A 12,530-nucleotide genomic window follows, 5' to 3' on the forward strand; every position below is an offset into this window, starting at 1 on the left:
CCTTTCTTATGTTTCCCTTCCCTGTGTTTCCCTTTCCTGTGTTTCCCTTTCTTATGTTTCCCTTCCCTGTGTTTCCCTTCCCTGTGTTTCCCTTCCATGTGTTTCACTTCCATGTGTTTCCCTTTCCTGTGTTTCCCTTTCTTATGTTTCCCTTCCATGTGTTTCCTTTCCCTGTGTTTCCCTTCCCTGTGTCTCCCTTTCTTATGTTTCCCTTCCATGTGTTTCCCTTCCCTGTGTTTCCCTTCCCTGTGTTTCTCTTCCCTGTGTTTCCCTTTCTTGTGTTTCCCTTCCCTGTGTTTCCCTTCCCTGTGTTTCCCTTTCATGTGTTTCCCTTCCCTGTGTTTCCCTTCCCTGTGTTTCCCTTCCCTGTGTTTCCTTTCCCTGTGTTTCCCTTTCCTGTGTTTCCCTTTCTTATGTTTCCCTTCCATGTGTTTCCCTTTCTTATGTTTCCCTTCCCTGTGTTTCCCTTCCCTGTGTTTCCCTTCCTTTACCTTCTCCTCTCCCTCCCTTCCTTGGCTCCCTTCTTTCCCTCGTCTCTGTCGCTCCTTTCCCCTTCCTCTACTCCCCTCCCCCCCTCCCTCACCCGCATTCCTGGGAGTCACGTGACCACTATCTACCTGCTCATTAGCGTTATTACAACTGTATGTGTGTGTTCTCTCTCTCTCTCTCTCTCTCTCTCTCTCTCTCTCTCTCTGGGGGCTTCGTGGTGCAGTGGTTAGCACACTCGGCTCACAAGCGAGAGAGCCCGGGTTCGATTCCCGGGCGGAGTGGAAAAAAATTGAGCGGCTTTTCCGATACCCTACGCCCCTGTCCACCCAGCAGTGAATGGGTACCAGGTACTAATCGGGGTTGTGTCCCGTCTCCTGGGGTCTGTTCCCTTCTCATATAATTCCTTCCCCTTCTGCGTCTTTCCGGTATATGACCACAGATGTTGCGCCGACTAAACGAAACTTTCCAACTTCTCTCTCTCTCTCTCTCTCTCTCTCTCTCTCTCTCTCTTATCAGGTCTTGTTACTCACGGTGACAAATGAGACAGAGGAAGAGATTTGTCACCCCACCTTTCGCAGCGGCCAGGCGTTCTCCGCACACTGCAGCTCCCCCCCCCCCCCCCCACACACACACACGGCCACATATTCGACCCGGTAGCTCAATGGATAGAGCGTCTGCCTCACAACCAGAAGGACCGGGGTTTGATTCCCCGGGCGGGTGAAGATAAGTTGGGTTTATCGTCTTTCACGTGTAGCCCCTGTTCACCCAGCAGTGAGTAGGTACGCGACGTCAGGCGAGGAGTTGTGACCTCGTTGTGGCGGTGTGTTGTGTGTGAGTGGTCTCAGTCCTACCCAAAGATCGGTACTACGAGCTCTGTGCTCTTCCGTAGGGGAACGGCTGGCTGGCTGACCCGCAGCAGACCAAGAGCTGAATTACACACACACAAACACACACACACTGAGGTTCCATACACATTGACGTTCCTTATACACACGCCGTTCCGTTCACCTGGCGTTCTGTACACAAACGATGATCCGCACAAATGACCCTGCGTATACATGGCGTTCCACACACTAATGTTACGCACTACACACATTTCTTTCCTTACGCATGACGTCCTGTGCAAATCCAAGTCTATATATACCAAGTCAAGTCACTCTGCTTCAAAACTGCGACCGGTACGCGCAGGAGGCGGTTTGGGGGCGAAGCAGCGAGATGACGTCACTTGGAGCTAAAAAAATACCAGCCATTTCAGGGGTGACTAAAGTTTGGGCCGTGTGTGCACTTTGGACGTGCATGCTTGCTTTCTTTCACAGCGCGTTCAGGCAAGCCACTGACGAAAAAAATATGCCTTTTTATTGTGCTATTGCGTGACTGTAATTCCAATGCCTACAAACGGCGGTGTGGGGTGTGAGGGAGGGCATGTTGAAGTGATTGATTTAAATTAGTCCACCTTTCTTCGTTTTTTCTAAATCCCTGTGTCTACATTCTCTAGTTTGGCTCCAAGCAACGTCACGCATAAGCCACGCCTCGGCCGTGTCTCCTCCCACAAACCTGCGTGTGACTTGACTTGGTGTATATAGACTTAGGTGCAAATATCATTCCGTACTAATGACGCTCTATCCACATATCGTTAAGTACACACTGATGTTCCGTACACAAATGCCGTTCCACACACACATATATGCCGCTCCATGCACACACTCCGTTCCGTACATAAATCCCATTCTGTACACACTGATGTTCATACCTTACACACATGATATTCAGTACGCATATGATTTTCCACACTCAGTTGTATACATTTAAAGATTTTTCACTGCGTTAGTGCTGTTTCTCTGATGTATATAAACAACGTAGTAGTAGTAGAACTAGTAGTGGTGGTAGTAATAGTAGTGGTGGTAGTGGTAGTAGCAGTAGTGGTAGTGGTAGTGGTAGTACAGTAGTAGTAGTAGTAATAGTGGTAGTAGTAGAGAATAATAAGAAAATTATCGTACCATTATTTCCCCACCTCCTTTTCCCCGTCTATTATTCCTTCTTCCTCTCCTAATCTTCTCCCTCCGCATTTGTGATCAGTTTATGCATCATCTATTTTGGGAGGTTTCTATCATGGCAATAATGTGGCCCGTCGCTGCTACACGGTAAAGCCACAAATTTGGCCCGTCGCTGCTACCGGGTTAAATTTCAACCATTATTTATTTCGATTGTTGACAATTTCTAACGTTAAACATTTCCAACATCAATTATTTCATATATCTGACACATATCTAGTATTGACTATTTTCATTTGAAGCATATATAACAGTAAACGTTCCGAACATTGGCAGTGTTGTTACTTCGGAGTATCATTTTTTCTACTTTCTCTTTCGTACACACGCACGAAAGAAGAGGAGGCGTGTGGGGAAAAGAGGAGGTTAGGCTTGTGTATGTGGTGAGGGGAGGGAGACATGCAGCGGTTGGCGTGACAGGAAGAGATGGAAATGGATGGTCCGCTGTGGGGACCCTTAATTAACGGGAACACCCGGAAGAAGTATGCTATCAGGATATTTTGAATATCTTTTACAGCGCACAGAAACATTCCAAATATTCTTTCTTTGGGGAGGCGGTGGCTGAGTGGATAACGTGACGGCGCCGCGTTCAGGACGACGCAAGTTCAATCCCCGCCCGGTGCCACCAAGCTGGGATTTTTCAGCCGCCGCCGAGTGGCTTAAAACTACCCACATGCTGTCCAGAAGACCACCTATCAACCCGGACTCTAGATTCTAGGATTAAAGATGAGCTCCGGGAGGGCAGCATGAGCCAAGGCAAGATGGCGCCACTATAAACACTCGCCTGCGCCACAACGGGCTGGGCCATACCGTCAGGCCCCTCCAAAAAAAAATATATATATATATAAGCCCACCGGCGCTACAGGCGAAGATGTAAATAAATAAATAAATAAAAATAAATCTTAAATGTTTTGCGCTCGCACACACACACACACACACACACACACACACACACACACACACACACACACACACACACACACATTCCACACCTCTCAGCTGAGTAACCCACTGTACCAAAAATAGGCACGTTCACGCACACCAAGAATACAAACTCTCTCTCTCCCAAAGAACGGATACTTTGCTTCCATGCAGTTTCTCCACTCCGAACATGACCACTTAACCCGGTAGCAGCGACGGACCAAATTTGTGGCTTTACCGTGTACCAGAGACGGGCCAATTTTTTCCCATGATATAAACCCCCAAAATAGATGATGCCTAAACTGATCACAAATACGTTGATAGGTATATATTATGAAATGGTTTGCGTGAGAGATCATTTTTTTTCATCAATTCGCTTAGGGGGGCTTTTAAGAAACATGGTCCCCGCAGCTACCAGGTTAATGATACTTCCCCACGTCCCAATTTGTATTCCGTCACCCTTTCACACTTCTGCCCTTCTATCTCCATTTCCAAGCCCTATCCATTTTCCTATTCTTTCCCTACGCCTTTTTTTTAATGCGTATAGATTAGACCTTTCCCCTTGGCTTCCTAACACTTTTCACCATCACTTTTTACAGTATCCTCTTTTTCTGGATCAGTCTCACACTTTTTTTTAATGCGTATAGATCACACGTTTATCCATGCCTTCCTCTTTCCTCTTTCCACTACCACATCGCCTATCTATCCACACTTTTTACAGTATCCTATTTTTCTGGATCAGTCTCACACTTTTTTTCTATTTCTTTTGCCCCCACACTCACCTTTCTCCATGCCTCCCTCCCTCTATCCACCACCACATCGCCTGTCTATTCCCACATTTCTAAAGTGCCCCCTTTTCTGGATCAGTCTCACATATCTCTGTCAGTTTCGTCTACCCTTCTCACCCCATCACCTAAGTCTATATACACCAAGTCAAGTCATACGCAGGTTTGTGGGAGGAGACACGGCCGAGGCGTGGCTTATGCGTGACACTGCTTGGAGCCAAACTAGAGAATGTAGAAACAGGGATTTAGAGAAAACGAAGAAAGGCTGACTAATTTAAATCAATCACTTCATCATGCCCTCCCTCACACCCCACACCGCCGTTTGTAGGCATTGGAATACAGTCACGCAATAGCACAATAAAAAGGCATATTTTTTCCACCAGTGGCTTGCCTGAACGCGCTGTGAAAGAAGGCGAGAATGCACATCCAGAGTGCACACACGGCCCAAACTTTAGTCACCCCTAAACTGGCGGGCATTTTTTGGGGGGGGGCTCCAAGTGACGTCATCCCGCTGCTCCGCCCCAAAACCGCCTCCTGCGCGTACCGGTCGCAGTTTTGAAACAGAGTGACTTGACTTGGTATATACAGACTTAGCCCATCACCTCATCAACCCACACAGCTGCTTCGTCTCACCCCCTGGAGTTGTCACACAGGTATACGGGTTCACCTACTCACCCTGTGGTTCTGGTAGGCGGTGACGGCGGTGAACTTGGTCTCGGGGAAGATGAAGGTACTGAAGTTTTCGGTGCTAGACACGTCCTCGGACTTTGAATTGACGTACACCACATGGAAGCGCGGCTGGTACCGGTGCATGGAGTTGAGGATGATCTGGAAGAACCAAGAAGACGCGGGGTGAGGAAAGCGAGAGAAAAATTACTGAAAGATAGAAATTGTAACGGTGGAGTATGGTGGGGAATAGATTGTGGTGATGGTGATGGTGGTGATGTTATTGAGGTGAGGGTGGAAATGGTAACGCATAATGGTAGCCAAATGGTTGCTGTGATGGTGCATGGTGGTTGTGATGGTTTGGAAGTAAGGGTAGCTATGATAAACTGTATGGTAGGAAAACTTGTTGTGATGGTGTATGGTGGTTGTGATGGTTCGGAAGTAAGGGTAGCTATGATAAACTGTATGGTAGGAAAACTTGTTGTGATGGTGCATGGTGGTTGTGATGGTTTAGAAGTAAGGGTAGCTATGATAAACTGTATGGTAGGAAAACTTCTTGTGGTGATGGATGACCTATCTTCAGACCACGCCTGTTTACTTATGCAGGAGCAATTTTTTATTTACAGCAGAGTCAGTTCAAGGGCATAAAAAAAGGTAACAAATGTTTAAAAAAAAAAAGCCCGCTACTCACTGCCCCTATAAAGAGTTAGAGGAGTGGCCGAAAGATTGGTCAATTTCGGGAGGAGAGGTGTCCTGATACCCTCCTCTTGAAAGAGTTCAAGTCGTAGGCAGGAGGAAATACAGATGAAGGAAGATTGTTCCAGAGTTTACCAGCGTGAGGGATGAACGAGTGAAGATGCTGGTTAACTCTTGCGTAATGGATTTGGACAGTAAAGGGATGAGCGGGCTTTGTTTTTATTCTTATTTGTTTATTGCCCTTAAACTCTTTCCTTTACTGTAAAAAAGATAAAGAGATAGAGGAAATATAATCAAGAGAAAGACGAAGAAATTAGCATCTTCCAGGAGTAGGGGAAAGGAGGATAGAGGGAAGATCCAGCGTGAGGTTTTGGATTCATTATAAAATCCCAGCAATTTTATATGTTTATTGCCCTTGAACTCTTTCCTTTACTGTAAAAAAAGACAGAGATAGAGGAAATATAAGCAAGAGACGAAGAAATCAGCACCATCCAGGATTAGGGGAAAGGAGGATAGGGGGAAGATCCAGCGTGAGGTTCTAGATTCATTATAACCTCCCAGCAACTCTTTCCTTTAATGTGAAAAAGATAGAGAGATAGAGGAAATATAATCAAGAGAAAGTCGAAAAAATCAGCACCATCCAGGATTAGGGGAAAGGAGGGTAGGGGGAAGATCCAGTGTGAGGTTTTGGATTCATTACAACCTCCCAGCAACCCTTTCCTTTAATGTGAAAAAGATAGAGAGATAGAGGAAATATAATCAAGAGAAAGTCGAAAAAATCATCACCATCCAGGATTAGGGGAAAGAAGGATAGAGGGAAGATCCAGTGTGAGGTTCTAGATTCATTATAACCTCCCAGCAACTCTTTCCTTTAATGTGAAAAAGATAGAGAGATAGAGGAAATATAATCAAGAGAAAGTCGAAAAAATCATCACCATCCAGGATTAGGGGAAAGAAGGAAAGAGGGAAGATCCAGCGTGAGGTTCTAGATTCATTATAACCTCCCAGCAACTCTTTCCTTTAATGTGAAAAAGATAGAGAGATAGAGGAAATATAATCAAGAGAAAGTCGAAAAAATCATCACCATCCAGGATTTGGGGAAAGAAGGATAGAGGGAAGATCCAGCATGAGGTTTTGGATTCATTATAACCTCCCAGCAACCACTACAGACGGCCGTTGGTTCATTGACAAACTCTTCATCCGACCCACAGGCACACATACACAAACACAGACCAGGTAAAAACCACATACGCTGATTTTCGTACACACACATAGGCTACATACAGTAACACACACCAGGGATAGACACATGCATGGATTTTCGAACACATAGACAGACACTCAGACACATACATACAGAAGCACTGACCGTATAATAAACACGTACACTGATTTTCGGCTCTCACAATAAATATTTCAAAAAAGCCACAAGGTAGTCGGATTCTCCTGAGTGTTTTTCATATTCATGGCGCAGATCTCTTGTCAAACTATCACTTGGCTCATAAAACTACCCATGGAAATACCCACAACCTATACGAAAGCCGCACCAAATGTAGGTGTGTGTATCCCCGAAATGTTTGAGAATATGGGTCACCTAAGTCTATATACACCAAGTCAAGTCACACGCAGGTTTGTGGGAGGAGACACGGCCGAGGCGTGGCTTATGCGTGACACTGCTTGGAGCCAAACTAGAGAATGTAGAAACAGGGATTTAGAGAAAACGAGGAAAGGCGGACTAATTTAAATCAATCACTTCATCATGCCCTCCCTCACACCCCACACCGCCGTTTGTAGTCATTGAAATTACAGTCACGCAATAGCACAATAAAAAGACATATTTTTTCGTCAGTGGCTTGCCTGAACGCGCTGTGAAAGAAGGCGAGAATGCACATCCAGAGTGCACACAAGGCCCCAACTTTAGTCACCCCTGAACTGGTGGGTATTTTTTTTTTGGCTCCAAGTGACGTCATCCCGCTGCTCCGCCCCAAAAACCCCTCCTGCGCGTACCGGTCGCAGTTTTGAAGCAGAGTGACTTGACTTGGTATATATAGACTTAGATAAAAACATCCACCCGAACTCATTCGACCACCTCTTAGCAAACTCACGTGTCCGTTGTCATCCAGCTGGTTGTTGGTGAGCTTGAGCTTGTCGAAAGAGAGCACCTGCTTCATCCACTGGGCGCCTTTCGCGGGGGAGTCGGGGTGGACGTGGATGCGTGGGGGTGAGTTGGGGTCCGCCTTCCCCGCCACAATCCACGAGGAACTGAGGTGAAAGACGGAGGGAGGATTACGTAGATTTTGGAGGACTCACCAAGCGAGGGAAAAAGTTGGAAAGTTTCGTTTAGTCGGCGCAATATCTGTGGTCATATGCCGGAGAGACAGAAGGGGGAAGGAATTATAGGAGAAGGGAACAGATCCCAGGAGACGGGACACAACCTTCGATTAATACCTGGTACCCATTCACTGCTGGGTGGAAAGGGGCGTAGGGAATCTGAAAAGCCGCCCAAATTTTTCAACTCCGCCCGGGAATCGAACCCGGGCTCTCTTGGTTGTGAGCCGGGTGTGCTAACCACTGCACCACGAAGCCCCTTAACAAGCTCGGGAGGTACTACAAGGATATCAGGGAAGAATAGGTACGGTAAAAGTAAAGTTTGGGGCATATGCTATAGCTGTGTCTGTAGAGGAATAGCAGGAAGGAACAGCAGGGATAGAATGTGAAAAAGATGTCAAATGGAATAAAAATGGAAAGACTGTGGTCGGTATTATCAGACACTTCCGCTTATCATATCAGCTATCCATAAAGGTCAAAGAGGGGGTCAGTCGGGTTCTCATGAGTGTTTCTTGAGGTTCACGGTACAGAGGAAGAGTCACACTACCACCAGGGTCATAAAACTACTACTGGAAATGCCCACAACTCCTACGAAAGCCTTGTCAAATATGTGTTCTTGGGCAGCGAAATGACTTATATGACCCTGTATATTGCGTAGGCCGTAGAGAATGAGACGTGAGAATGAATGTATACTTTTAACCCCTGAGTGCAGATTTCCTACAAGAAGACATCACCAAGCTACAGGAATGGAACAAAAAGTGGCTGCTACAATTCAATGAAGAAAAACGTAAAGTCCTGCACCTTGGGAGCGGATATCCAGCACACCAATACCACATGGGAAACACTCCACTATCCACCACAGAGGGAGAGAAAGACCTGGGACTATATGTTACCAGGCTACCAGTGAAGGGATATCCAGCATGCCAATACCACATGGGAAACACTCCACTATCCACCACAGAGGCAGATAAAGACCTGGGAGTGTATGTTACCAGGCTACCAGTGAAGGGATATCCAGCACACCAATACCACATGGGAAACACTCCACTATCCAACACAGAGGCAGAGAAAGACCTGGGAGTGTATACCAGGCTACCAGTGAAGGGATATCCAGCACACCAATACCACATGGGAAACACTCCACTATCCACCACAGAGGCAGAGAAAGACCTGGGAGTGTGTGTTACCAGGCTACCAGTGAAGGGATATCCAGCACACCAATACCACATGGGAAACACTCCACTATCCACCACAGAGGCAGAGAAAGACCTGGGAGTGTGTTACCAGGCTACCAGTGAAGGGATATCCAGCACACCAATACCACATGGGAAACACTCCACTATCCACCACAGAGGCAGAGAAAGACCTGGGAGTGTATGTTACCAGGCTACCAGTGAAGGGATATCCAGCACACCAATACCACATGGGAAACACTCCACTATTCACCACAGAGGCAGAGAAAGACATGGAAGTATATATTATCAGGCTACCAGTGAAAACAAAATCCGTGCCAATCGCAGCAGACGGGTTAAGGGGAGTTTCGTTAGGATGTGCAAATGATATGATAAACGCGGTAAGGAACGCGGTAGGACATTGAATAGATGATGAGAAATGGAAATGGGTGTGTTTTGAGGTGAGGATAGTGGATGTGTGAAGTATATCATAAAAGTAATGAAAGACGCGGAATAGCTCAGTAAACTACGTGGAAAATGAGAAATAAGAATCAACGTGTACTTTTTGGAGGAAGGATAAGGTAGTGGGATGCATATGGGGTATAAACATATAGCCAGTACCGAGCTTTCAAGGGTTAAAAATGGCAAATTCTGAAAGTATAAGACCTTTTCAAATAGCCAAACTCTCTCTCTCTCTCTCTCTCTCTCTCTCTCTCTCTCTCTCTCTCTCTCTCTCTCTCTCTCTCTCTCTCTCTCTCTCTCTCTCTCTCTCTCTCTCTCTCTCTCTCTCTCTCTCTCTCTCTCTCTCACTCTCTCTCTCTCTCTCTCTCTCTCTCTCTCTCTCTCTCTCTCTCTCTCTCTCTCTCTCTCTCTCTCTCTCTCTCTCTCTCTCTCTCTCTCATGTACTTTCCCTCATAGTATCATAAGCACCTTGTTATCAAATCAGCGTTGAAGGCAAAAACTCTAACCAGTATGAGGTAGGAGGAATACTAGCCGACCTATAGATGCTCAGACGGGACCTCACATCTATTTCCCTATAAGAGGTTTACGCATACAAGGGCCTGAGCTAAGCTGGAATAATTCGATGACAAATGTTTAAAGGTAAGGACAGCAAAGGTGGGATGCATACAGGATGGGGAATGGAAAGGCTGTTGGAGGGGAAGGTTAGGAGGGAGGAAGGATATGTACGGGGTAGGGGTAAGCTTGAGTATAAATTGAGGGTCGTTTTATGGGACATTTCGCCGCCCAAGAACACATATTTGACAAGGCTTTCGTAGGAGTTGTGGGCATTTCCTGGGGTAGTTTTATGACCCTGGTAGTAGTCTGACGCTTCTTCTGTACCGTGAACCTAAAGAAACACATATTTGACAAGGCTTTCGTAGGAGTTGTGGGCATTTCCAAGGGTAGTTTTATGACCCTGGTGGTAGTCTGACGCTTCTTCTGTACCGTGAACCTAAAGAAACACATATTTGACAAGGCTTTCGTAGGAGTTGTGGGCATTTCCAGGGGTAGTTTTATGACCCTGGTGGTAGTCTGACCCTTCTTCTGTACCGTGAACCTAAAGAAACACTCATTAGAACCCGATTGACCCCCTCTTTGACCTTTAGAAATAGCTGATGTGATATTGCAAAATGTCTTGAAATACCAGCTAAATATCGTGTGTGTGTGTGTGTGTGTGTGTGTGTGTGTGTGTGTGTGTGTGTGTGTCGCCACGTAGGGTATGTTGCGTGATTTTTCTTCTTTTTGGTAACGCTGTATATGTTTTTTTTTTCTTAATGAACATCATCTATTAACCTAAATGAGTTTCATGTGCAATTGTTTTCTTTATATCCATCCTTCGTGTTTTTTTCTTCCGTTCTTTCATATGAAGAATAGATACAGATTACATTAGTTTACTTCTTCCTATTTATCTTTATTTTCCTTCCATTCCCATCCGCCCTTGCATATACGAATAATTATATACATGTTTTACGAATAATTACATGTTTTTTACCCCTAACTAACCTAACCTAACCTAACCTAACCTAATCTAACCTATTTATCTTTATTTTCCTTCCATTCCCATCCACCCTTGCATATACGAATAATTATATACATGTTTTACGAATAATTACATGTTTTTTACCCCTAACTAACCTAACCTAACCTAATCTAACCTATTTATCTTTATTTTCCTTCCATTCCCATCCTCCCTTGCATATACGAATAATTATATACATGTTTTACGAATAATTACATGTTTTTTTACCCCTAACTCACTTAACCTAACCTAATCTAACCTATTTATCTTTATTTTCCTTCCATTCCCATCCTCCCTTGCATATACGAATAATTATATACATGTTTTACGAATAATTACATGTTTTTTCCCCTAACTCACTTAACCTAACCTAACCTAACCTAACCTATTTATCTTTATTTTCCTTCCATTCCCATCCACCCTTGTATATACGAATAGTTATATACATGTTTTACGAATAATTACATGTTTTTTCCCCTAACTAACCTAACCTAACCTAACCTAACCTAACCTAACCTATTCATCTTTATTTTCCTTCCATTCCCATCCACCCTTGCATATACGAATAATTATATACATGTTTTACGAATAATTACATGTTTTTAACCCCTAACTCACTTAACCTAACCAAACTTAACCTAACCTAACCTAACCTAACCTATTCATCTTTATTTTCCTTCCATTCCCATCCACCCTTGCATATACGAATAATTACATGTTTTTCCCCCTAACGCACTTAACCTAACCTAACCTAACCTAATCTAACCTATTCATCTTTATTTTCCTTCCATTCCCATCCACCCTTACATATACGAATTATTACATGTTTTTTTCCCCTAACTAACCTAACCTAACCTAACCTAATCTAACCTATTTATCTTTATTTTCCTTCCATTCCCATCCACCCTTGTATATACAGATAATTACATGGTTTTTCCCCCTAACGCACTTAACCTAACCTAACCTAACCTAACCTAACCTAACCTAACTTAACCTAACCTAACTTGACCCAACCTAACCTAACCTATATTTATTTTCCTTCCATTCCCATCCACCCTTGCATATACAAATAATTACATGTTTTTTTTCCCCCTAGCTTACTTGTTTACAATAGACTCTTCCCATTTTCTCCATCTCTGCTGCCCTGTGTAGACCATTAGGCCTCTTGCAGTCTCCCTATGTTCTTATGTTCTTATGTTCTTCTACGTATTGCATATGCTTACCCCATTTCGTTAGTCTTTATTCCTATTTAGAGCGAATTCCTCACTTTTTTTACACGCGTGGTTACTTGTAAGTGGGGGAGGGCGACGCTGTGTGTGCGGAGGGGGTGAGGGAGAAGATGAGGTGATAGCGAGGGTGACTCACAGCGCGGTGGAGTGAGGGAGGGAGGTGGGAGAGAACAGGG

The 12,530-nt window shown here is 44.7% G+C and overlaps 1 protein-coding gene across 1 annotated transcript in view; it reads right to left on the minus strand.

The window, feature by feature from the left end:
• LOC127002318 (T-box transcription factor TBX1-like) overlaps positions 1–12,530 on the minus strand; it is a 147,764-nt gene that overhangs the window by 62,354 nt on the left and 72,880 nt on the right. Inside the window, exons 4-5 of the mRNA XM_050868128.1 lie at positions 7,711–7,867; positions 4,919–5,071 (exon numbers count right to left, since the gene is read on the minus strand). Coding sequence (XP_050724085.1) covers positions 4,919–5,071; positions 7,711–7,867 — 310 coding nt within the window. The remainder of the gene's footprint in view (positions 1–4,918; positions 5,072–7,710; positions 7,868–12,530) is intronic.

This window comes from Eriocheir sinensis, chromosome 23, assembly GCF_024679095.1.
Source record: "Eriocheir sinensis breed Jianghai 21 chromosome 23, ASM2467909v1, whole genome shotgun sequence".
In the NCBI taxonomy this organism is placed as follows: Eukaryota; Metazoa; Arthropoda; class Malacostraca; order Decapoda; family Varunidae; genus Eriocheir; species Eriocheir sinensis.